This window comes from Pongo abelii, chromosome 1, assembly GCF_028885655.2.
Source record: "Pongo abelii isolate AG06213 chromosome 1, NHGRI_mPonAbe1-v2.0_pri, whole genome shotgun sequence".
In the NCBI taxonomy this organism is placed as follows: Eukaryota; Metazoa; Chordata; class Mammalia; order Primates; family Hominidae; genus Pongo; species Pongo abelii.
Genome location: NC_071985.2, coordinates 133,026,123 through 133,053,967, shown reverse-complemented (window position 1 = coordinate 133,053,967; position 27,845 = coordinate 133,026,123). Strand labels below are relative to the sequence as shown.

General features: G+C 33.9%; 1 protein-coding gene across 2 annotated transcripts in view; it reads left to right on the top strand.

The window, feature by feature from the left end:
* AGL (amylo-alpha-1, 6-glucosidase, 4-alpha-glucanotransferase) overlaps positions 1-27,845 on the top strand; it is a 72,649-nt gene that overhangs the window by 17,527 nt on the left and 27,277 nt on the right. For both annotated transcript variants that reach the window (XM_024233359.3, XM_054530726.2), the window contains exons 6-25: positions 1,442-1,623; positions 1,812-1,923; positions 5,773-5,896; positions 6,240-6,342; positions 6,444-6,541; positions 7,548-7,687; positions 8,730-8,917; positions 11,020-11,143; positions 11,729-11,892; positions 12,173-12,274; positions 12,389-12,544; positions 12,638-12,788; positions 15,215-15,339; positions 15,432-15,544; positions 15,662-15,796; positions 19,072-19,202; positions 22,319-22,455; positions 22,701-22,834; positions 23,531-23,706; positions 27,380-27,482. In XM_024233359.3, the coding sequence (XP_024089127.2) occupies positions 1,442-1,623; positions 1,812-1,923; positions 5,773-5,896; positions 6,240-6,342; positions 6,444-6,541; positions 7,548-7,687; positions 8,730-8,917; positions 11,020-11,143; positions 11,729-11,892; positions 12,173-12,274; positions 12,389-12,544; positions 12,638-12,788; positions 15,215-15,339; positions 15,432-15,544; positions 15,662-15,796; positions 19,072-19,202; positions 22,319-22,455; positions 22,701-22,834; positions 23,531-23,706; positions 27,380-27,482 (2,698 nt within the window). The remainder of the gene's footprint in view (positions 1-1,441; positions 1,624-1,811; positions 1,924-5,772; positions 5,897-6,239; positions 6,343-6,443; positions 6,542-7,547; positions 7,688-8,729; positions 8,918-11,019; positions 11,144-11,728; positions 11,893-12,172; positions 12,275-12,388; positions 12,545-12,637; positions 12,789-15,214; positions 15,340-15,431; positions 15,545-15,661; positions 15,797-19,071; positions 19,203-22,318; positions 22,456-22,700; positions 22,835-23,530; positions 23,707-27,379; positions 27,483-27,845) is intronic.

Genomic DNA, 27,845 nt, shown 5'->3' with positions numbered 1-27,845 from the left:
AGCTGGGACTTTAGGCACATGCCACCATGCTCAGCTAATTTTTAAAAAATTTTGTAGAGACAAGGTCTCACTATGTTGCCCAGGCTGTCTCTAGCTCCTGGGCTCAAGTGATACTCCCTCCTTGGCCTCCCAAAGTGCTGGGATTACAGGCGTGAGCCACTGCACCTAGCCCCAATATTTATTCTTTATAAGTGAAAATCCTATTTGGACATAAGTTATTACTACCTTTTGTCTTTTTGAAAAATACCTTGAATTTCAGTGATTGTGTTGATGAATCTCGGAAGAACTACTTGATGCAAGTTATGAGAATTACCAATTTAACTTTTATTAGAACTTCTCTGCTCCTTACATAGCCTTTCTTCATCTGAGTGTTTATTATGGGTATGAATAAATACTAAGTAAATAAATGACTTAATAAATGACTAAAACTGGAAATAATAATGATTCTAAAATTATATAAAGGTGCTCAGCTGAGTAAATGAAGCACAAACAATTCATTTCAGCAGCAGAGCAATGTGGTTAAGATTGCATATTCTGAAGAGGGACTTGCCCAAGTTAATTCCTGACTGTATGACTTGGGCTGAGTTACTTAACTTTCTGTGCTTCAGTTTCTCTTTTGTTAAGGGAACATAACAGTATGTCCTAATTTGTGTGGTAGGAAGTGAGGAATAATAAATTAGCGTATTTAACTGCTTAGAACAATTTCTGGTATGTGGTAAATATTCAGTAATTGTTACTACTTTTTATTTTATATACATTAATCACTCATGCTCTTCAATATGAATTCAGGGATAATTAGTCCATTTTAAAGATCAAACAAATTCCATGTAACTTTCATTCGTTTATTTTAAAATTAAAACAAATTATTTTTTTTTAAATAAGTAGATATAAGGTTTCACTGTGTTGCCCAAGCTGGTCTTGAACTCTTGCAGGCTATCCTACCTCCACTCCCACAAAGTGCTGGGGTTGAGCCACCGTGCCTGGCCAAAACAAATTATCTTCAATGTTGCAAATATTTGGAATACTTTGCCAAACTCCTGATTCTGATTCTGAACTATAAGCTACGTTCGTATTCCTTGAGTGTATTTCTTTTAGCACTTTCTCAACCTCGCTTTTATCCAACTTATCAAAACAACGTATTTCATTAACGCTTTAGGATTAGCCATACAAAAGTGTTACCTATGAGAGAGTTGCTTTTTGTTTCATCGGATTTTCTAAGCAGAATTAAAGTTAGAAAAAAAAAAAAGTATGGTGAAGCGAATGATAGGATACCATAACCAAAGAAAAAATTTTTCCTATAACAGTATCGTTGTAAAATTAATGTCCAATATAGAAAAAAATGAGTGGTAGATGTTTATATTTTATTTCATCTCTGAACTTAACATAGATACAGTTTCAATTTAATTATGAGATACTCCTTTGTGTCTCCTTTTTCCTTCAGCTGCTAATAGTAAATGGATCCAGGAACATCCAGAATGTGCCTATAATCTTGTGAATTCTCCACACTTAAAACCTGCCTGGGTCTTAGACAGAGCACTTTGGCGTTTCTCCTGTGATGTTGCAGAAGGGAAATACAAAGAAAAGGGAATACCTGCTTTGATTGAAAATGATCACCATATGAATGTCAGTATGTACAGAGGAGTATCACACTAAAACAGAAAAAATTTCTAAAGTACACGTTAAATATATATTAAAGTACACAAAAAAAAATTACTTAGAACCTGTATTTTAATATGATAAACAGTATTTGGTTAAATGATTTTAAACAAATATATGTATATATGTATTTTTTAACTATTGACATTTTTCAGTCCATCCGAAAAATAATTTGGGAGGATATTTTTCCAAAGCTTAAACTCTGGGAATTTTTCGAAGTAGATGTCAACAAAGCGGTTGAGCAATTTAGAAGACTTCTTACACAAGGTAAAGGATATATACTAGAATGTTCCTATTGATTTTAAGAAATTTAATATTATAAACGGAAAACTCTCTTTTGGGTAACGTCATTATTAAATATGTCATTGTATGATATTTGTGTTATTGTTGATATTATAAAACTGATTCTGTAAGCTGAGAGTTAGCAGAAACATCTAAAGGGCACGTCATAATAATACATAACACAATTATTTCCCCTGGGTACTGTATCTTACTGTTAGTTCCATAGAATGCTCAGAATATTGTGGAACCCAGTATATAGTTGTTAAATGTATGAATGGGAAGTGGGTAGAACAGGTTATTTCAGCTGAGAAAGGCTTGAAACAAGTTTTGAAATTGAGAGATGTGATAGTCTCCTGTTGTCTAGAGTAAGAATTTTAACTGACGTAGAGGGGCTCCCAGCTGATTTTGCCCACTATTAAGGCCACTTAACCACTAGTGATACTGAAGCCAGATATTGGCGAGATAACAAAAGGTAACGAAGTGAGTCTTCTGTTAAGGACATAACTAATCAAGCAGTTAATGTGCCCCCCCAACAAAACAGGGTAGGAAAAAATAGGTGAAATGAGAAAGTAGGGTTTGTAGGAGACAAATTAGAAAGGATTATTAAGAGTCTATCTGCATTTCATATAGGACAACCTAGCAGTGAGGATTTGGGGAAAGTCTTAAAATAAAGACTTTTTTTTCTTTTGCAGAAAACAGAACTAGAGTAGGACTCAGAAATAGTACCTTTGAAGTAGAAGTCAATATGGCTTGAGCTCTAGGATGCTCAGTCAGCTTCATGCATCAACTTTTGCAATTGTGTAACACCTTAATACAGGAATTTTTAATATTAACTTTTCTCCCTGTTTCATTTTACTAAAGGCCCTCTATCTTCCCTTCCCCCAATAAGCTGTATTATTTACATGAAATAATATGTGCTCATTGTAAAGAGAAATAGCCCAATAGTTTAAATGTGTAAGAAAATAGAATGTATGACCTCTTCTTTCCCAAAACCCACATCTCAGCTACTACATATTGTTTCTTGTATTTAAGACTCTTTTTGAAAAAAAATTCAATTTTATATATAATTTTATATAATTCTATATGTGGTATGTACGTTTTATATTTTTATTTTTTACACATGCAAATAAGACAAGAACATAAATTGTCAACAACTTGTTCTTTTAGTTGACAATATGAATTTATTATAGCTAATTATTTCTTTTAACCTCTGTATAGCAATATGCTATTTTTAAAGTACTTGAATTTATTTAGCCTTTTTGATAGGTTGTTTCCAGTTTTTTCATTTTTCATTCATTCATTCAATGCATATTCATTGAACCACCTACTACTGTGTGCTAGACATGAGGATTCACTGGTAAACAGAACAAAGTCCTTTCCCTGGATAAACTTCCAGTCTCATAAGCTGTACTGCAGAAAATACAGCCTCATACACCTTATGTTTACTTGCTTATGTGAGTCAGTCTGAAGGATAAATTGTTAAACATGGAATTATTGAGTCAAAGGGTATAGATTTCAAATATAATAAATTTATTTTCACAGCAAGTTATACCAACTTAATATTATCACTAACATTAGATATCATTAACCTTTATCATATTTGTCAATTAGGCAAAACATACCTTATTTTAATTTACATTTCTTTTTTTTTGTTTTTTGTTTTTTTTTTGAGACTGAGTCTCACTCTGTCACCAGGCTAGAGTGCAGTGGTGTGATCTTGGCTCACTGCAACCTCCGCCTCCCAGGTTAAAGTGATTCTTCTGCCTCAGCCTCCCAAGTAGCTGAAACTACAGGCATGCACCACCACACCCAGCTAATTTTTGTATTTTTAGTAGAGACGGGGTTTCACCATGTTGGCCAGGATGGTCTCGATCTCTTGACCTCATGATCCGCCTGCCTCGGCCTCCCAAAGTGCTGGGATTACAGGCGTGAGCCCCCGCGCCCAGCCTTTTAAGTTACATTTCTTTACTTATTAATGAAGTATATTTTTACACCTTGATTAGCTATTTATATTTCTTCCATTAATTGCCTGTTAATGTTTCTTCTCATTTTTCTATTGAGTTGTCTCTTTTTTTTATATTGACATTATTGATTATTACACAGGCCTCAAATATATCCCCTAGTATGCTCTTGATCTTTTAACTCTTGTTTATGGTGACTTTTTTTTTCAATGTAGTCAAACTTTTCAATCTCTGATGGCTTCCAATTTCATATCATGCTTAGAAAAGACCTTCCATCAACATTCTCTTTTCTTCTAATTTGTATTTTTACATTTGAATATTTAATATACCTGAAATTTATTTTTGTATATTATATAAAGAAGATATTTAACTTGATTTGTATTTTAAAAATTATATTGAGTTGAAAATCCATCCTTTTATACTGATTTGAAGTACTACCATAATACTTCATAGTGTATGGTAATATACAAAATATACATCTGTTATCTGTGCTCTTCCACTGATCCATCTCTTTTATGCTATCAGTACTAAAGATTATTCGTTTATACTGATGGCATAGCTTTTTCTCTTTTTCAAACATTTCTTGGCAGTGTTCTTTTTTTTTTTTTTTTTTTTGAGACAGAGTTTCACTCTTGTTGCCTAGGCTGAAATGCAGTGGCGTGATCTCCAGCCACCACAACCTCCGCTTCCTGGGTTCAAGCGATTCTCCTGCCTCAGCCTCCCGAGTAGCTGGGATTACAGGCATGTGCCACCACACCCAGATAATTCTGTATTTTTAGTAGAGATGGGGTTTCTCCATGTTGGTCAGGCTGGTCTCAATCTCTTGACCTTAGGTGATCCGCCCGCCTCAGCCTCCCGAAATGCTGGGAATACAGGTGTAAGCCCCCATGCCCGGTGGCAGTTTTCATATATTTACTCTTCCAGATGAACCTTAGAAACTGGATTTTAAGAATCGATTTGTATTTTATGCTGTTTTGTGAGGCTAACGTGAATAACCGCTACACTATGGAAACCCATTATTTTATGTTTTTTTGTTCGTGTTTTTATAAGCCATTTCAAAGTCTCTTTAGAATAAGCCAGACACAAATTAATTAGTTAATATAAAATCAAGTTCAATGGAGGCAATCCTGTACCAGTTCTTAATTTTATTACAATCAAGTTCCAGAAAAAGAGTGAAAATTTCTCCAAAAACCATTTATTTCCTTTTTAATTTTAAGTTATTATCTAAGGAATATGATTGATGAAAAGGGAAAAAAAGTATTAAACCTGTGTGCTTCTTTTAGAGAATTCAAAGAAAGTCAGGTTGTTAATAAGACTTTAGGAAGCAAACTTTGAAAGCAATCTTGAAAAAGAACTCCTGAGGTTAGACTATTTGGTAGCACCTGGGAGGAAAACGGGTTCCACTAAAGTCCTTAAAGTGGTTAAAAAAAAAAATGGTACATGTGTACATATGTAACAAACCTGCAAGTTGTGCACATGTATCCTAGAACTTAAAGTATAATAAAAAATATATATAAAAAAAGTAAAAAAAGAACAGAATAAGTGAATGCTGATGTAGGCAGAAAAGCGGGAGCTGAGATTGAATTGATAGGAATCCTTGTGTCTTTCTTTTATGTTATTTTTGTCTCTGTTTCTTTCTCCCCCACACCCCTCGTATGTGTGTGTGTGTGTGTGTGCGTGCGTGCGTGCGCGCGTGCGCGCGCACATGTGCACACAGCAAGATGAGAAGGGGAGGATGTAGGAAGATACTTGTGAAATAAATATTTGTTTTATTTTCAGTGAAAAAATTATAGGCCAAAAATTAGAAAATAGTGACAGTTATAACCTCTTTGTGGATATTTGCATTTAAGGTATCATCTTTTCTTTCTTTTAGAAAATAGGCGAGTAACCAAGTCTGATCCAAACCAACATCTTACGATTATTCAGGATCCTGAATACAGACGGTTTGGCTGTACTGTAGATATGAACATTGCACTAACGACTTTCATACCACATGAGTATGTAATGTGTTTTTTTCTGTGAAATAATAATATTACTTACAAACCTTTATGGCTAGTATGATTTTCATACTACTTATTAAAAACGCTTAATAGAAAATGAAATAAAGTAATTTACTGTAATTCTACTATTTCAGCACATGACATTTTCCCACTTTTTCTGTGTGTGGGCCATGTTTCTATATGTGTATATAAATATTTTTACAATTGGAAAACATCATCAGCCATAATTGAAATCCTGATGAATATATTTAAGGTTTCTGTGACCTTTGTTAGAAAGTTTTTAAATGTAGAATCTGTAAAGCCATTAAATACTGTATCTGCATTTCTCCATCTGCTCTAGCAATGGGCCAGCAGCAATTGAAGAGTGCTGTAACTGGTTTCGTAAGAGAATTGAGGAATTAAATTCAGAGAAGCATCAACTCATTAACTATCATCAGGAACAGGTTTTACTTATTTTTGAACTGCTGCTTTTCCTTGCATCTTACTACTATTTTTTTGTTGTCTTGACGATGATGATGATCTAACACAATTTAATGTTTTTCAGGCAGTGAATTGCCTTTTGGGAAATGTGTTTTATGAACGACTGGCTGGCCATGGTCCAAAACTAGGACCTGTCACTAGAAAGCATCCTTTAGTTACCAGGTGTTGCATTTTTGTTTTTTTTCTTATTGATGGTTGAAAATTGAAAATTGTATTTAACTTTTGAAATTAACCTAAATGTTTTCTTTAACATGTGAGTTCAGTACATTTCTTAAATTGAAATAGAAGTTTTGATTTGGACATAGGCTTAATATTAACTAATTTTGTTAGGCAAACATTTTGTTAGAGAAACTGTCATCAGTATGAACCAATTTATAGTTATTATTTACTTTAATGTTTCTGGAGGACTGCATACTTAGTAATAAATTCAATATTAATCAAATTAAGCAAGCATCTGGCTCCTTACTTTGTAAGTGACATAAAGCATAGGTTGGGCAACTAGAGTGCAGTAAATGCCTTTTGCATATCTTTACTTAGAGTCTTTTTTAAAAATATCTTTGCAAAGTAACATCAATGCCTCAATTATGTATGTATTTTTTTTCTTTGAGATGGAGTCTCGTTCTGTCACCCAGGCTGGAGTGCAGTGGCACGATCTCAGCTCACTGCAACCTCCGCCTCCAGGGTTCAAGCAATTCTCCTGCCTCAGCCTCCCAAGTAGCCGGGACTACAGAGGTGCACCACCATGCCCAGCTAATTTTTGTAGTTTTAGTAGAGACGGGGTTTCCCCATGTTGGCCAGGCTGGTCTCAAACTCCTGATCTCAGGTAATCCCCGGCCTCGGCCTCCCAAAGTTCTAGGATTGCAGGCGTGAGCCACCATGCCCAGCCGCCTCAATGATTTTTAAAAATAATTTTGTGAAGTTTTAAAAATTATTTAAACTGTTAGCCAGATATGCTGTCGTGTTAACTCCCTATTTCTCACATCCTGCTAGATTTACTCAAAAAGCCTAATGAAGATTTTTGACCTATATTGAAGTTTTTTTCCTATAAATAGCATCAAACTTATTTATTCTATTCATTAGAAAAGAAGTTTAGTTTTAATGTTGCAAATTTATATTCTCTCCAAGGAGTTTCTTTGTATGGATTTAATATTTAATTATATTCTCATAGGTATTTTACTTTCCCATTTGAAGAGATGGACTTCTCCATGGAAGAATCTATGATTCATCTCCCAAATAAAGCTTGTTTACTGATGGCACACAATGGATGGGTAATGGGAGATGATCCTCTTCGAAACTTTGCTGAACCGGGTATGTAATTTTTAACTTCTCTATGGATAGGGAAAGAATAGTTCATGGCAAGGTGAAAATAAAATCTGCTTTATTGATTTTCTTCCCCTTTAGTCTATTGGTTTTTAAATATTTCACCATAAAGGTACTAGAGGTACATACAATTTGAGAAAGAAAACATGGAGCCAACAAAAAAAGAAGTTCATCTTCTGTCCTCTCCTTTGCCTTCCTACCTTTTATCTTCTCAAACAGAATAACTTTTATGTATCTCTTTTCTATATTGTGGGTCTACATAAGATTTTATTTGGACAAAATATTATTGCGTTTTTACAAACAAGTTTGAAACCACTGCTATTACAATTACATTGCCATAAGAGATATTTTCACTCATTGGCCAGAGGTATTAAGAATTTCGGTGGCAATTAAACCAGAACCTAATGGTTTTAGGTCCCCCCTCACTCTTAGTGTCTTGTGTTTCTATAGCTATTTCATTACTAGGAAGAATGTTGCAGGAGCCCATTGATATATTTATTTTTTAACATTTCAAAACTAGGAGTCTATATTAGTGACATTAAAATTTATTCAGAAATCTTAATGCTTTTTTTAAAGAGTATAAATTTGGGTGTAAGTATCTCTGCCCTCTTTTTTCTAGCCATTCTAAACGAAATCAAGCCATTCTGCTGTATGCCATGGATCTAATACCACCTGTTGCCGAAAATAAGTAGGAGGGTGGAGATGGAGTTTTAAATGTTTTTGGTAGAACTATGGTTTTAAAAGGCCTATGATATTAACATTTCTGTTTTCCCTTATGACGTGACTTGGGTTTTTGAAATTGACGACAAATTTTTAGAAGAGAGTGTAAGCTAGAGTTTTTTCAGAATAGCTATGAGAAATAAATAATTATTAATTTTTTAAAACATTATCTCATACCACTTTAGATATAATTTAACCAATATCATTTGTGGCAGAAATGATCAAAGCAATTTAAAAACCAGTGTTTCCTAGAAGTAATTGTTTTCATTTTATTTCTTGAACCATTGAAAGCAATCTCTTTTCTGAACAGGTTCAGAAGTTTACCTAAGGAGAGAACTTATTTGCTGGGGAGACAGTGTTAAATTACGCTATGGGAATAAACCAGAGGACTGTCCTTATCTCTGGGCACACATGAAAAAATACACTGAAATAACTGCAACTTATTTCCAGGGAGTACGTCTTGATAACTGCCACTCAACACCTCTTCACGTAGCTGAGGTACAGGAAAACAATTTATCTACATTAAGAAATGAAATTCAGTGTTCCTTCCTTAGCTTTCCTTAAGTAAACTATGCAGGTAAATGTTTCCTTTTGCTAGTTGGACACAAGCATTGATTTGGTGGTAGTATTTATCACTATTGCATAATTAGCATAATTCTAACAATCTTTTGCAGTTGTTATGGAATACTGGGCTTTAAAATATTTAACTAGCTAATTTGAAAATTTTAATTCATGGAAGTTGATCACGTTACTGATAATATGGAGCGCAATCATATTGGCTACTGTGAATACATAAAATGTTAATTTTTCTTATTTTTAGGTTGCTTTCAATATATTTTAGAAGTGACTGTGAAGGTGAATAGCTTATTACACATTATAGTGGTGTGTGCCTGTAGTCCCAGCTACTCGGGCGGCTGAGGCAGGAGAATCACTTGAACCCGGGAGGCGGAGGTTGCAGTGAGCCGAGATCACACTGCTGTACTCCAGCCTGGCGACAGAGTGAGACTCTGTCTAAAAAATAAATAAATAAACAAAATAAAATAAAAAATAAACATTAACATTAACATTATAGCATATTGAAGCCAGTCTAGCCTCATCGATTTAATTTTTATTATTTATAAAAATATAAGTGTAAACATAAACATTGTCTATTCCTCTTTGAGCTCTTTACAGTAACTTCTGAACAATGCCAATACTTATAGTATTACCTTCTATCTAATACAACTTTGTAATTAAACTCATAATTTTCATCCTGCTTATAAGATTTTTTTTATTTGTTATTTTTAGAAACCCTACACTGGCACTGCTTATAAGATTTTTGATACCTTCCTAGTGACCAGTGTTACTAAGGTGTTCTTTGGAAATGTGTGCTTACCTGAAAAATGTCTATTTCTATAATATTAAAGTAGTATTATAATGTATATGTTTCAAGTCCTATGATGAAAAATTGATTTGATTTGGAGGGATTTAGTGAATATTAGTTAAGCTGGTAGAACATTGTTTAGTTCCAAAAAATGACGGCTTTATTTTATTGTGCTTTTAGCAACAGCAAAAAAAAATATGCTTCTAAGATTGTTACATGGCAGAAAAGAATGTTCAAACTTAATTTACTTAATTTTAAATTACAAAATCTAGGATTCTACTTGTTAGCTAATAGAGTTTCAAGTATTTTATTAATCTTTGTGCAAATGTTGTGTTTAACAGTTTGAAACCAATCTGATTTTTTATTATAAACCAGTGTTTATAATAAACAGCTAGATAGATAGCACCAGTGTTAAACGTAAATCACACAAGTGGAAATTGTAAGGTGTAAGAGTTTTTAAGAGTTATTTATCATCATCTGTAGGAGAAACTGGCTTCAGTCTGGTCAGACAAATCTAATCTTTCCAACAGCTAAGTAATTCACCAGCAGGGAATTTATGAATAATTATTTAGTCAACCACCTGGAAATTAGGTCTGATTAAAGTTTTAAAAATAAGCAAGCAGGCCCAGGCACGGTGGCTCACGCCTGTAATCCCAACACTTTTAGGCCGAGGCAGGCAGATCACCTGAGGTTGGGAGTTTGCAACCAGCCTGACCAACATGGAGAAACCCCGTCTCTACTAAAAATACAAAATTAGCTGGGTGTGGTGGTGCATGCCTGTAATCCCAGCTACTCGGGAGGTTGAGGCTGGAGAATTGCTTGAACCCGGGAGGCGGAGGTTGTGGTGAGCTCACATCATGTCATTGCACTCCAGCCTGGGCAACAAGAGCGAAACTTGGTCTCAAAAAATAAATAAATAAATAAGCAAACAAAAAACAGGGAGAAAACCTAACAGAATTGTAGTGTTATGACTTATATTTAGTAATATGAAACTAACATTTTCTTCTTCTTTTCCTCTCTCATGTCTCAATATCTTTGCAAAATCTAATCTTCCTTTTTAACTGTTTTCTTCTCTTGATAAATTCTCTTGTTTCTATGTGTTTTGGTATGTTTGATATCTTGCTGCATATTTTTCTGTGTCAAATCCATGCCTCCTTTTGTCTCCTTCCTTCCTCCTATCTTGCTTTTCTCTTTCTGTTACATTTATTTGTTACATTTGTCACTGTGCTTTTTACAGTACATGTTGGATGCTGCTAGGAATTTGCAACCCAATTTATATGTAGTAGCTGAACTGTTCACAGGAAGTGAAGATCTGGACAATGTCTTTGTTACTAGACTGGGCATTAGTTCCTTAATAAGAGGTAGGCTTGTTGGAGTGTATTTCCCTCTAAAACTTTAGCTTTTGTTTAAGTAGATTAAAGGATTTAATAGCTTCATATGCAATGCTTAATAATTTTTTAACACAGTTAATGTTCTTCTAAATACTTTATATGACATATTCTAATATAACTCAGTCTATTTTTATCAGTATAAATTTCTACTTTGGGGTAAGACACCTCATTTCAAATTGAAAGACCAGTAGGATGAACTGAAGACTCACTAACAAAACCATTTTTTGTTGTTGAAAATATGCAAACCTGTTTTTCATCTTCTACTGGGAGGTATGATGTAATGTTTAGATGTTTTATAATCAATTGTGTATAGCTTACATCCCAGTAAACAACATATGTTCCCTTTTCCTTACATGAGCCATTTCTCCAGTTAAGTTATGGGGAAAACTTTTTTGTCACTTAAACTAGTAGACATTTGTTTAAATCCTTAAAGCAGTTTTATTTTTTATAATATTGATGTGGTCTTTATTTTGAAAATCATTTATGAGAAGAAATCTAACCTCTTCCTGGACATAAATAATGAAGATTGTTAAAATATTCTGTAATGCTCTGCAGAGGCAATGAGTGCATATGATAGTCATGAAGAGGGCAGATTAGTTTACCGATATGGAGGAGAACCTGTTGGATCCTTTGTTCAGCCCTGTTTGAGGCCTTTAATGCCAGCTATTGCACATGCCCTGTTTATGGATATTACACATGATAATGAGTGTCCTATTGTGGTAAGCACCTAATCTTTTTCATGTACTTATTTTGTTAAACGCTTTGATATTTAACTCTCTGACACTTGGTCACAATCATATCCATATACTTCAAAATAGTGTCTTAGATTTATAACTGATTTATAATACATAGTTTTCAGAATGTTTTACTTGTTTAAAAGCAAATTAATTTACCTTATGAATTTATTTATGTAATTATCCTTTTACTTCATTATGCTATAGAATAGCACTTTGCATTTGAAAGAAAGCAAACTTTTGCTTTGTTGTTGTTGTCTTCTAGCATAGATCAGCGTATGATGCTCTTCCAAGTACTACAATTGTTTCTATGGCGTGTTGTGCTAGTGGAAGTACAAGAGGCTATGATGAATTAGTGCCTCATCAGGTTTGTTTATATGTTGTTTCTTAAAACCTACATGGCCAACGACTTTGGGCATTTTTATTAAAAAAAATTCATTGTAATTAAGATGTATCCATGCTAAATTTTACCTTTGTCCAGATTTCAGTGGTTTCTGAAGAACGGTTTTACACTAAGTGGAATCCTGAAGCATTGCCTTCAAATACAGGTGAAGTTAATTTCCAAAGCGGCATTATTGCAGCCAGGTGTGCTATCAATAAACTTCATCAGGAGCTTGGAGCCAAGGGTTTTATTCAGGCAAGAAATAATTCAATTTGTTTCTTCAGGTTCAATTTCAGAGTAAGTCTTTCCAGTTTGAGAGCTAATCTAGTTGTTCTTTCTGCTTCTCAGGTGTATGTGGATCAAGTTGATGAAGACATAGTGGCAGTAACAAGACACTCACCTAGCATCCATCAGTCTGTTGTGGCTGTATCTAGAACTGCTTTCAGGAATCCCAAGACTTCATTTTACAGCAAGGAAGTGCCTCAAATGTGCATCCCTGGTAATGCAATCTAAAAATTGTTATTGTATTTGTATTATATCATTATATTAAATTATACTGTAATGTTATGGTTATATATCATGTATATATCATATATATTATAACACAGTGCTACTGTGGACGTACTTGAGAAAAAGAATTTAAACTTTTTGGTAACTTGGCCAGGCATGATTTCTCACACCTGTAATCCCAACACCTCAGGAGGCTGAGGCAGGCAGATCACTTGAGCTCAGGAGTTCAAAACCAGCCTCAGCATTATGGTAAAACCCTGTCTCTATCAAAAAAAAAGTACAAAAAATTAGGTGGGCATGGTGGCACATGCCTGTAGTCTTAGCTACTCCTGAAGCTGAGGTGGAAGGATTGCTTGAGCCCAGCAGGCAGTGGTTGCACTGAGTCCAGATCCCACCACTGCACTCTACTGGGTGATAGAGTGAGACCCTATCTCAAAAAAAAAAAAAAAGAAAGAAATTTTTGGCAACTTATATTTTTACTGCATGGAACAAAACCTAGACAGAAATACTTTCAAATGTTAACATTTTTTGAGTTGTGAAATATTTTTGTTTATATTTTATTTCCTAATTTGTGTAAATGAACATTTATTTCTCTTCTAGCAGAACAATATGTATATTTGTGTTAGTGTATATGTATATACGTGTATAAATATGTCTTTGTGTGTGTATATGCACAAACATACATACAAACATACAAACTAAAATGGAAAATAATATAACCTTATGTTTAAGGCTTTTCATAATCCATTCTCATCCACCATCCTAGCCCTATGTCAGTCTACTATTTCAGCCAAATAGATATTTTTACTTCTCCCCAAATACTATGTGAATTGTCTGGATCTTTCAAGGTCTGAAGTTGCACCTCCTTTGTTCAGTGATTCTTCTGAACATGTAGCAATTATAGTCTCTATGTACTCCTCTGTCATAGAGAGTCAAAAATTATAAAATACATCCCTGAGATATGTCCTTAATGTTACTTGATTTTTTTCTGGATATGTGTATTTTATTGTCTTTCTTACTATTATATGTGGCATATTACAGCATAGCATGCTCCTGTTCATGCAGCAGCTGGCAAAGTTTGTTGATTGACCAAATGAAAATTCCTATAAAAATCATCATGTTCTATATTGGTTGCTAGTTGCTGAATATGCAGTTCCTGTTTTTAAAAATTATCAACCTGAATACCTAAAAGTTTATTTAATTGTTCACAAATGTATATTCACTATCCTTATCTGATCTTTGCTAATATACGTATTCAGTTTTATAGGACAACAATCACTGTGTACAATATTATCTCAGGTTTTGTTTTGGTCACGGATCATTCTTAAAATATTTCCACTTCAGTCCACAAAATTGTGATATTTATTTTGTTAAATGTTCATACGTTATGTTATTTTGCCCTTTTAAATATTCTTTAGTATGTTTAGTAGTGTTACTAAGTTTTAAATATACACTAAGGATAATTGTTTTTTCTTTTAAACAATTTTCTTAGTGTATTATTTACAGAGGTAGAATTTCTAGATCAAAAGGTTCTGTTACCTGTTGCCAGATTAATGACTTAAAGCTTAAGTTATTTAAAGTAAGGTTGAAATTTTATATACTCCATTGACCCTGCAGTTCTATCCCTAGGTATATATCTGGGAAATTTTCATATATTTCCATTTGAAGATATGCACAAGAATATTTATTGCAACATTGTTTATAATAGAGAAAAATTAGAGACAACCTTAATAGAACAGATATATTTTGGTATATTCATACAGTAGAATATTATTTGGCATTTGAAGTAAATGTGCTACAGCTGATGCGGCAGTGTGACTGAATCTAAAAAATACATTGTTGACCAATAAAAAGCAAGTTGCAAATGTATATAACTTCAATTCATTTTAATAAAACTTGGAAATAGGGAAAATAGTATATGTTGTTTAAGGAAACATATGTGTGTAGTGAAAATGCCGGGGGTAGTGAGCACCAGACTGAATTGAGGTTACCTCTGAAAGTGAAGAATGGGTACACAGAGGCTTTATTGTGTTTGTAAAATTTTCTTTAAGTGAGGAAGTAGAACTTGGGTTTTTAATTTTTTTTTTGTATCTGAAATATTCCAAGTTTTAAAAAAATGTAAGCCTTTCAAGTGATTTGTTTTTCTCTGTTCAAAATTAGGAAGTTGTTCCCTAGAGCTAAGCTATTATTTTGATACATTTCTACTTCAAAAAAAGTTTTGTTAACTAAGCTGTAATTTTTTTTACAAATGTGAAAATACATCTTGGGTAGAATCATCTACTTTCAGACTTCTAAAAAAAATTAACTGATAATTTATTTTCAACTTTAAGTTAAATGATTTGAAACCACTTTAGCCTTCCTAATTTTGGATGATTCCATATGAAATTTTGTTAAAATGTTTTTCTGTATTCCTAGGCAAAATTGAAGAAGTAGTTCTTGAAGCTAGAACTATTGAGAGAAACACGAAACCTTATAGGAAGGATGAGAATTCAATCAATGGAACGCCAGATATCACAGTAGAAATTAGAGAACATATTCAGGTATTTGGGACTCTCATCTCTACTGTGTTTAGCATTTTAAGAACATTAGAACTATTTGTTGAATGGATTTTTTTAATGTACTTTTTTTCAAGCTTAATGAAAGTAAAATTGTTAAACAAGCTGGAGTTGCCACAAAAGGGCCCAATGAATTTATTCAAGAAATAGAATTTGAAAACTTGTCTCCAGGAAGTGTTATTATATTCAGGTATGTTAATTGAGCTCAAACTGTTGACTTTACTTATATTTAAAATAGTTTGCCTATCCTGTTAAATTTGAATAAATTACTCCTAAAAATTAACCACTTTTTAATTAACATTTTCAGAGTTAGTCTTGATCCACATGCACAAGTCGCTGTTGGAATTCTTCGAAATCATCTGACACAATTCAGTCCTCACTTTAAATCTGGCAGCCTAGCTGTTGACAATGCAGATCCTATATTAAAAATTCCTTTTGCTTCGTAAGTATGCCTTGTTTGGTAGAGATTTGCCACCTTAATAAGTAAGTTACCACTAGACTGAATTAAGCAGTTTTAAGGGTCCTCTATATCCTTGCTACTCAAAGTACGGTCCAAGGACCAGCAGTGTCAGCATCACCTGTTGTTAACATTTTACCCTATTGTTTTATAATTTGTGTGTGTACCTGCATGTGTATTCTCTCTATAGATATAGATACACACATGCCTACATGCATACATACACACACGCATGCATCTGTCTATACACACACACATACAATTTCTCCGAAGTATTTGAGACTAAGTTGCATACCTCATACCCTTTACGACATCATTTTTAAAAATGTCGACATATTATTCTACTTTATGGCTTTACCATAATTTATTTAAGCAATTTCCATTTTTGGACATCTAGATTGCTTCTAATTATTCCCTATTATTTATGTCTTTGTACATTCATCTTTACATGAATGCTTAGTTATTCCCTTTCTAGATGTTTCTGCATATTACAGAAGAATATAGGTTTTGAGGTTTAGACCTAGGTTTAAGTTTAGCTTCATTACTGTCAGTATGATCTTGGATCTATTGTTTAGAACTTCCATCATCTCAGTCTCCCATTTGGAAAATTTTGTAAGAATTAAATAGGATAACACTTATAAAGCACTTAACACAATGCCTGGCACATAGTAAATGCTCATAGTTTGCCATCATTAGTACTAGTATAAATTTTCAGAAATGGAATTTTTGGGTTAGACAAGGGGTCCCCAACCTCTGGGCCACAGACTGGTACTGGTCCATGGCCTGTTAGGAACCAGGCTGCACAGCAGGAGGTGAGTGGCAGGTGAGCTTTATCTGTATTTACAGCTGCACCCCATCACTCGCATTACCACCTGAACTCTGCCTCCTGTCAGATCAGTGGCTGCATTAGATTCTCATAGGGGCATGAACCCTATTGTGAACTGTCCCTGCGAGAGATTTAGATTGCATGCTGCCTATGAGAATCTAATGCCTGATGATCTGTCACTGTTTGCCATCACCCCCATATGGGACTGTCTAGTTGCAGGAAAGCAAGCTTAGGGGTCCCACTGATTCCACATTATGGTGAGTTGTATAATTATTTCACTATATATTACAATGTAATAATAGTAGAAATAAAGTACACAATAAATGTAATGCACTTGAATCATCCCAAAACCACACCCCTCACCCCCAGTCTGTGAAAAAGTGTCTTCTGTGAAACCAGTCCTTGGTGCCAAAAAGGACCATTGGGTTAGACTATATCCATATATTTGAGGCTGTTAATACATACTGCCAAATTTTCTCCAGAAAGATTATAATAATTAATACTTTCAGCTCTATCCAAGAGTTTCCATCATTACCAATACTGAGTATATATTATTATAATGTAGTGTTTAAGGGCATGGAGTATAGAACCAGACTAACTGGGTTTGAATTCCATTGCAGACTCTGATTAGCTATAAGAAGTAAGACCTGGCTGAGTGCAGTGGCTCACTCCTATAATCTCAGCACTTTGGTAGGCCACGGTGGGAGGATTGCTTGAGCCCAGGAGTCCAAGACCAGCCTGGGCAACATAGTGAGACCCTATCTCTACAAAACGTTTTTAAAAAATTAGCTGGGAGTTGTGGCATGCACCTGTGGTCACAGCTGTTCAGGAAGCTGAGGTAGGAGCATCAGCATCAGTTGAGCCCAGGAGGTCTAGGCTGCAATGAGCCATGATTGTGCCACTGCTCTCCAGCCCGGGCAACAGAGCAAGACCCTGTCTCTAGAAAAAAAAAGAGATCTTTGAGAATTTATAATAGACATAATTATAGCACCTTTCTTACAGATTACTTGAGTAAAACAATAGTTTTTGACACATAGTGATTGATAAGTGTTAGCTGTTACTAATCAAACTGGCAAATATAAAATAGTTAAAAATAACATCTCATGTAATTTAAATATTAGTTAAGCTAAATTATTTTGTTCATTGGCCATTTGTATTTATTTGTTGAAGTGTTGTTTTATGTATTACCCCATTTTGCTGTTGTGTTCAACTTTCTTTGTTGTTTTGTAAGACTTTTTATTGTTAAGGATATTAACTCCTAATTCAAACTATTCTTAATAAAGTAGTTGCATTCTTAACCAAAAAATCTGTGATGAAGCAGCTTTGTGTTTGGATGAATTGCTTGTAAAATGCATGTTCCTCCTCAGACCTGCTCAGATTATTTTGGAGCAAGGCCAAGAAATTTGCAGTTTTATAAGATCCCCAGGTAATTTTTAGGCAAGGAGTCCACTGGCTATTGAAAAATATTGCCCTAGGATGGAGTTGATACTGAGGCTTCTGAGTGATTTGACTCAGGCTTGACTCACAAACTAGCTCTGGGGAGGGAGGCTGATATGGAGAGAACAAAGCACAGATGACAATGATTTTCTAAATTGAGCCAGAACTAAATGAGAAAGAAAGATATACATTCAAGAGGATGTGTGTTCACATAAAATGGCAGTCATGTCAAATGAAATTACCTGAGCATCTATTATAGAAGCACAAGAAAATAAAGTTTCAGCTGTATTCAGGTGTGGTCAGTTATACAGTCTTACTGCTAACCAAACAAAGAGAAATCAAGGCCATGATAGTCTTCCCTCTGACAGTTATCAGGAGGCATCTTAATCTGAGAAAAATCCTGGTTTCTTGAATAAACAAGCTGAGGGGCAGTGCAACCTTAGAGAAGAGAAAGGAAGGGACTTGGAGAGAAGTATGAAGGCAGAGAGCATGTGATTTCCTAGGCAGTTAACTTTGACTTTTTATTATTCCTTTAGTGATCCTCTGATAAGTATTTTTAATATACAATAACTAGCATAAAAAGTTCTTGATGTCTCACTTAGGGGAATATAAAGGAGGGAAATCAGATGAGAACACATAAATAAATGAAGGAAGGAAGGAAAACACTTAAGTCCAAACTAGAAAGGTTAAAAAAACAGATTTATAAGATAAAGGATATAGAAGTCAAAATATTTTCCCAGCATACTAATCAATACAATTTGGTACTTGATTATTTCCTTGGTTTGGGAGTAATGTTGCTTCTAATAGAATTTTTTCGCATAATTTGTCCTTTAATAATTACTTATAATGTGTGAGTATAATGTTTATTTGAATGCTGAGTTCCTAAAACATACACTGCTAAGACATTTTATGATTGTAATTCAGATTTTCTTCTTTTGTTTCTATTGACGACAAGCGAAACTTCAATGTATGGTTATCTTTATTTTCCAATTCTTAGTATTGCCTCCAAATTAACTTTGGCTGAGCTAAATCAGATCCTTTACCGATGTGAATCAGAAGAAAAGGAAGATGGTGGAGGGTGCTATGACATACCAAACTGGTCAGCCCTTAAATATGCAGGTCTTCAAGGTAAGCAAATAGAAGGATAGCTGAGCTTTGTGTTTTTCTTTTAGGGTCATCTGGTGTCTTCTTTACAGACATAGAATATAGGCTCAGAGTATGCCTGCTTGGGTTGCAATTATGGCTCTGCTTCTGCTCATTGATTGACCTTTGGCAAGTAATATAACCTCTTTGTGTGCCAATTTCTGCCTCTATAAAATTGGAATAATATTATCTAATTTAGAAGGTTTTTGTGAGGATTAATGAGATCATTCACATAAAACATTGAAAACAGGATGTAACACAAAGTAATTACCCAGTAAATCTTACCTAGAAATACTAGTTCTATCTCTTTCCTTAAGGTCTGTATAGCTCTTTATGTATACTTGGACCTTGATTAATGTTTCTTGACCTGGTTTATTATATAATAAACAGAATATTCTTGTTTGGGCCCCAAGTGGGATTAGGTTGTAAATATAATCCATTCACCTTTTTTAAAATCTAATTGGAAATATATTTTATTGCATATTTGTTTTATCCTGTAAAGAGAACTTACAGTAGAACATAGAGTAGTTGTAAGATGAGTTAAAGGAATTAAATATTTATCAGTTTTATTCATCTAGTTGGTAATATTTCCTTAGATGTTTATCTAAGAAATTTGCTTTATCACACCTGTATTCCTGGTTCATATAGTTTTCCACTTATGCCTTTTGTTCAACTCTTTATTTCTTTCTCCATCTAACCTGTCTTTAAGGACTAATTTAATTCTTGCATCTTTCATAAAACCTTCTTTAACTATTGCTTTTTACAGTAATTTCTTTGTCCTCCAGACACCCATTGCATTTATTTTCTGTACCTCTTACTTGGCCCTTGAAATATATTGCCTTATTTTGGTAATTAGTATAATGATTTTTGTGAATCTTTATCATTGTGATTAAGAAACAGGCTTTAAAACCAGATTTCCTGGGTTACATTGACTAGTTTTATAACCTGAAGTAAATGCTCTATGGCTTACTTTTCTCATCTGCAAAATGGTACCTACCACAGGATTATGGTTAGGATTAATGAATTAATACATGTGAACAGCTCATTAGACGACACCTAATTCATACTAAGTAATTGGAAATTGTTAGCCTTAAAACCACACTAAGTAGGCTGCACACTTTCAGAAAGAAGAATTAAGTTTTATCTTTTTTATGCTTCTTGTTTTTTAGCTTTTATACTTTTGCAAAACCAAGCACGTAAGCAGTTCTCAATAAACTTTTTTGAGACTTTTTGGACTTATGATATTTTTTTCTAAAATATTCTCATTTTTAACACAAAATGTTTTGTGCTATGAGTAAGAAAGAAGTGTATGTGAGCCAGACATGGTGGCTTCCGCCTGTAATCTCATGCTTTAGGAGGCCAGAGCAGGAGGATCACTTGAGCCCAAGAGAGGTTTGAGGCTGCAGTGAACTATGATCATGCCACTGCCCTCCAGCCTGGGTGACAGAGTGAGACTGTGTCTCAAAAAATAAATAAATTTATTTATTTAATTAATTTTAAAAAGATGTATATATGTTATCAGATTTAAGTAATTATCTACTTCATTTCCACTCTGAGTTGTTAAACTACTTCTAGTTCACTACAAAGACCAAACTTGTGTGTGCTCTTTTTCTAGCCTTTGTCTTTCTTATAGTTAAAGTTTGCTTCTTTGCTAATTCTCCTTATCTTTCTAATGAAATGATTCTTCTTATCTTTTCTAAATAGAATTGCCTTTACCTGTTTATTTTTTGCTGCTTTATACCAATCCCTTTTCCCTCTGATTGTTTAATATTTTCAGCAGCCCACATATATCCAGCAGGCTGCTAATAGGAGCCTCAGATTAAATCAGATTTAACTACTTTGTTGACCTGTCTTTCCCCTAAACAAAATGTATTTCCCTCCTTATAATATGGTATATCTAGTCATGTTGGAATCCAGGAGTCCATTTTGGATCTGCTCCTTTCATCCTCAGTATCCAATCAGTCATTATGATTTGTGGATTCTTTTCCATATTCTGTTGTGTACACCATATCCTTTTTATTGCCACAGTTTTCACTCTATTCTAGGACTAAGTCCTATATACAAAACCAACTAACCAATTTTCCAAATCTTGTTACCTCATCTACAAATCATTCCATTCCATTGGTCATCATCAGATCTGTTTCTAAAACACTGTTTTCCTTATGTCCTTCCGTTATTCAACAGTGAGACCAGCATTACCGAGCATTATCTGCTGTCCATGAAAATGCTAGGGAATATGTAGAATATTATATTATAGTCTTGTTTCCCAACATCTTTATGTTTTAAGCTTTCTTCCCCAAGGAAGATTGTGAGCCCCTTGAGGGAAAGAACTTTATCTTAAATTTATATAGTTTTTAGTTTCTCAAAACATGCTACATACCTAGTAAAATTCATGCAGTTCTAAATAGATAGATAAATTTAGTCTAAATGAAGTCAGTGATGCCAATATAATTTTTAAGGTAGCATCATTGAAATAATAAAATCTGGGAAATTCTAATGCTTCTAATTGAAGACTAGAAGGATTAAGAAAAAAAATATATATATATACCTCATTTTGTTACTTCACTTAGTTCTAAGTACCTCCTGTTAAATTTCAACGATTCCTTCCAAAGCATGCTTTATTCTTATTATCTCCATAGGTGTTCTTGCTCTTTCTGAAACCAGTTCTATGATTTCCTTAAATCTAGCCTGAATATTGATGAACCCACTGCTTTTCAACATGAAAAAATACAGGCTTATTGCTTTTCTTTCTTGAGATGCTTTTGGGCAGGGAAGCCATGCCAGTTACCCTTGAATATTATAACATTAAAATCCAAAAGAATAAGACCAGTCCCAGAAGTTATGAATCCTGAAAAGCTCTTTATATCTCTTATGACAGTAGTCCCCTTCAGTATGCCTTTGTAACTTGGCTCAAGCCAGTATTGTCACACTTATCTCCAACTGTATTAAGTGCTGTTGTGGACTGGGCAGCCCTTGTGTGTGCCTCTAATACGTATTCACCCCAAATCACTAGAATAGAGACTAGCAGAATAGGGACTAGAGGTTATAGGAACAAATTGATGCTACCAATAATACAGCATGACATGTCTCTGAATTTTCAGGTTTAATGTCTGTATTGGCAGAAATAAGACCAAAGAATGACTTGGGGCATCCTTTTTGTAATAATTTGAGATCTGGAGATTGGATGATTGACTATGTCAGTAACCGGCTTATTTCACGATCAGGAACTATTGCTGAAGTAAGTAGAGCTATGTTATCGTCCCAAAAAATCAAGGACATAATAATAAATATTACCATGTTATATATAATATTTACATTGTTTTCTAACCTGAACCATTTTCCTCCTTTCTTCATCATCTTTCAGTTGTAATAAATGGAAATCGGGTTTATAGATTACTAAAGTTGCACATTTAGATTTACCTCTAAAAACACACCTAGTCTGTACACATACCAAATTAACTTTCAAATTTATTTTTATTACAGGTTGGTAAATGGTTGCAGGCTATGTTCTTCTACCTGAAGCAGATCCCACGTTACCTTATCCCATGTTACTTTGATGCTATATTAATTGGTGCATATACCACTCTTCTGGATACAGCATGGAAGCAGATGTCAAGGTATATCCAACAAAGCTTAAATAAATGGGCATATCTGTGTAGAAACTATATACAGAGTCACTTCATACATGTTCTTAAAAAACCAAACCATGAAGAATTGTCATAGAGCTGAAAAGGCTTGTAGGTGGATAGTAAATTTATTAGCATCCTTTAGTCTGTGTAGCATACAAAAACAAACTTGAATATTATAAAATCTGTTCTAAAAGCTAATAAAACATATTGATAAGAATATTGTTTTATATTGTTTCTATGTATTCACTGACTTATTGAGTTAATTGATAAAGTTTCTGAAATCTACATGTACAATTTTTCTAATTTTTCATCAATTAAGAGAAAAAAATTCCACTATTGTTATGAATGAAATTTGCCTTTAATGATGAATTTCCCTAAAATGAAACCACAAATTTAAGTGTGCTCGTGAGAGCCACCAAATTGATTAGGACATAATTTCAGAAGAACAAACTTTCATTTCTACCATTTGTTTTACAACCATCTGTGGACTGTAAGTCAGTTAAAATAATGGGTGAAATGAAAGCAGTTTTGAAATCTAACCAAATTTTTAAAAATTTTAAGTAATATTACTATTTTTACAGATTTGTATAGAAAAATCATTTGAAGGAAGGAAACCAAGTAAAATAAAACTGCTAAAAATTGTTGTATTTCTACAAGTAATAAATTCAATCACTTTTGTTACAGCTTTGTTCAGAATGGTTCAACCTTTGTGAAACACCTTTCATTGGGTTCAGTTCAACTGTGTGGAGTAGGAAAATTCCCTTCCCTGCCAATTCTTTCACCTGCCCTAATGGATGTACCTTATAGGTTAAATGAGATCACAAAAGAAAAGGAGCAATGTTGTGTTTCTCTAGCTGCAGGTAAGGAATTATGTACAAGGTTAAAATATGTAAATCAATAGTATTCGCAGAAGAAAAGTTATAGGAAAATGATTATTTTTTAAAAGCTTGTAATGTTACTCAAGATTTTATTTTACCACTTAATACATTTCATAGATATTCACTTATAAAAATAATAACCATGCTTACTGTTTAATTATAACTGTGCACCAGGCATTTATGTGTGTTTTTTATGGCTAGCTGATTCTTTTCTTCATGTTTCTATTTTTTCCAACTCTTGATATTCTGTGTTTTTTAAAATCATTTATTTTACTATCCTCTTTTCTATATTTCCCCCCAATTTTAAAAAATAAACCCAACCTTGTAATTATCAAGAGATCATGTAAAGGTCCCTATAAATTATAAAACAAAACAGATGTTAATTTTTATCGTGTGTCTAATTGCAATCAAATGCTTTCAACATTTGAATAAATATTCTTTATTCCAAGTAGATTTAAAACCTGAATCAAGTAACAAATTCAAGTAAGCAAAATAGGCTAAAGGACAGGCTTTTGTTTTCTTTTTAATACATTTCAAGCATATTTGTAGAAAGTACTTAGTATTTGAGGCGACTGAAGTTTAGAACTTTCCAAACTAAACTGAAAAATATCAAGTTACAGGAAGAAAGAAATAGTATTATCTGTGTAATTCCCTCTTTTACCCTTAAATTTGCAGCTACTTAGACCAGATAAAAAGACTTAGTGATACCCAACAACTGAAAGGAAAATTACCTTTCCATTAAAAATGTTCATAAAACATTCATAAAACGATGTTTAAGTTCTATAATTGTGTTTTTAGATTTTCACTAGACTGTTTGACCTCCTGGTACCCGTTGTTCCCTCATGAATCCATGCAGATGCTCATGAAACTGACCTTAGCCATAGGGGCAAAGGAAACATTGATGTAAATAACTTGGTTTTAAAGCCTACTTTTTAGAAGCCTATTACAAAAAACAATAATTTCAACCTTTTTGATTGTGTACTGCTGTTGTTAAACATCTTCAAAATATACACTTTAAATGATATACTGATATAAACTGTTACATCTGACATACTTCTCAGGTACAATATAAAACAAATAAAAACTAAAAAATTAAGTTGATAAACAAGTACAAATAGAAGTGTGATATTTGCTCCTAGCATCCCAAAGGAGTGTTTTGCCTATTCCATACTTGCAAAAAATAGGACTGTATTCAGATTTGCAGATAGGTTTTTTGGGGTTCATTTTAAACTGATTGAGGATGTCTTCCTTTGGTTATAGTATTGCAACAACAGCAATTAAAAACAATGGCTCATACCTATAATCCCAACACTTTGGAAGGCTAAGGCAGGAGGATCGTTTGGGGCAGGGAGTTCAAGACCAGCCTGAACAACATAGCAAGACCCCATCTTTACCAAAAAAAAAAATTAAAAATTAGCCAGGCATGGTGGTATGTACCTGTAGTCCTAGCTGCTCCAGGAGGCTGGGGCAGGAGGATCCCTTGAGCCAAGGAGTTTGAGGCTGCAGTGAGCTATGATCACACCACTGCACTGCAGCCTGGGTGACAGAGGAGACCCTGTCTCAAAAAAAAAAAAATTTGTAGCCTGTTCTAATAATTGACAAATTAGAAATCACTTAGAAGATATGGAATCTATTAATTGTGTACTCTCAGAGGTCAAAAAGTTAATACAAACATTTCCATACATAGTGCTAGAGATTTTATAGTTTTGACTTTTTCACAAAGACAGACCGCATATATTTTTGGATATACCGATTCAGACTCACCTTTGAATCTACCTATATTCATGTTTCATACAAGGAATTAAATGGGTCAGAGTACTAGGAAGTGTGTATGGCACAGAGTGCTATATATATGTTAGCTGCTGTCATTGCTATCATCAAAATTAATATCATGTATATATCAACCATATATAAACCATATTAATCATAAATAAATAATACACAGTGTATTTGGGGAAATTTTGTACCATCATTTTGGAGACAACATAGGTAGGAAAAAGGTCTAATTCTTACCTTTCTTAATGGAAGAAACTAACATCTAATTCCCAATAAACAGAAACTTAAATTGTGAAGTACACTCAGGAATTGCCAAAACTTTCTCTTATCTTAGTCAAATTCTTTCACTTTTCGATGTACATTTTAATATTTGTTTTTTAATTCAGTCGTCAAATATTTATAGGGATATATTATATACAGTTATAATTTTCAATGAATACATACTTGTTGGTGAACAAGGTAGATGAGGTTTCTACTCATAGCTCTTATTTCCTACTGGGAAGATATATTCATTCAACAGATAGCAAACAAGATAATTTTCAGATAGCGTTAAGTGCTTTTAAGATAGTTATAAGTGAATGCTGTGTATATTTTATTTGTCCTCAGTTTCCCCTAACCAAAATATGTGTTATATTTATGCTTTAGCATAATTTTTTTTTCTTTTGAGACAGAGTTTCGCTCTTTTTGCCCAGGCTGGAGTACAATAGCGTGATCTCTGCTCACTGCAACCTCCGCCTCCCGGGTTCAAGCAATTCTCCTGCCTCAGCCACCCAAGCAGCTGGGACTACAGGCACCCACTGCCACGCCTGGCTAATTTTTTGTATTTTTAGTAGAGATGGGGTTTCACCATGTTGGCCAGGATGGTCTCGAACTCCTGACCTTAGTGTTTTATAAGAAACCAAACTCAATCTTTAAGTAAAATTTTAGATTGCACCATTAATCATACTATTTTATCTTGTATGTAAAACCTCCAGTTACCTAGAATGAAGGATTTAATGTGCCAAATAACTTGAAGTGACAAGTAAAATTGTACATATTGTGTACAGAATATAACACTTTTAAGTTGTTTTAAATTAGTGGGAAATTTGATAATGTTGACTCAAGTGCTAGATCAATAAATATACTTAATTAGGTATCATTAAGGTAATAATTTCATGTTTAGATTTATTTATTGTCCTTAAGTTCAAGGTAGAGTCTTTTTAAATATATAATTAATATTTAGTGTTTATGTGTTAAATATTTGATCTCTGATTTTACTCTTTAAATTTAATTTATAAAAGAAAGTTTGGCCAGGTACAGTGGCTCCTGCCTGTAATCCTAGCACTTCGGGAAAGCAAGTTGGGCAGATCACTTGAGCTCAGGAGTTCAAGACCAGCCTAGGCAACCTGGCAAAACCTCATTCTCTACAAAAAATACAAAAACTAGCCAGGCAAGGTGGTGTCTACCTGTAGTCTCAGCTACTTGGGAGGCTGAGGTGGGAGGATGGCTTGAGCCTGGGAGGTGGAGGTTACAGTGACCCAAGACTGCACCACTGCACTCCAGCCTGGACAACAGAGCCAGACCCTCTCTCAGAAAGAAGAAAAGTTTATCTGTGTATTCATACCTCAATTTAGATAAGTATCCCTCTATAGCTCTGGTTCTTAATCTTCTTTAGGTCATAGGTTCCTTTAGGAATCTGACAAGACGATGGAATCTCATTTGACAAAAGTTAACATAAGTATAGACATACATTTTGCAAATAATTTTAGAGGGTTTTAGAGGATTTGCAGGTGCCTGCCTTGTACCCCAGGTTTAGAGTAACTGTTCTATAGTAATGGAGTTCATAGGTTTGTGTGTATTATTATGATTAACATATTACTTTGTTGTGTTTTTTTGTTAGGCTTACCTCATTTTTCTTCTGGTATTTTCCGCTGCTGGGGAAGGGATACTTTTATTGCACTTAGAGGTATGCTGCTGATTACTGGACGCTATGTAGAAGCCAGGTAGGAGATCTTCTAAAGTGTTGTACTGCGAGTTTATGTCTGAATGTCTTTTACATGCTCTTCAAACTTTCCTTCTTGTCCATCTTTTCTTAACATTTGGGAGCTGTATTTTCTTTAGGTAGTTTTTATTTTATTTTTGTATGTTCACTTAATAGGATCATAAAATTTCAAAGGGGTGAAAATCTTTGAAGTCACTAAGTTCTAGTCCTTCATATTACAAGTCAGGTTATCTTTAGCATTAGCTAATTTATTTCAACAAAACTAAAAATGTTATAACCTTTTTATGCCTTCCATAGTGAAGGCATTGCTAGTTCTTTGTCTGAGTCTTGTAGAAGTCTTGGTGTTTTCCTGTATTTGTTGTCA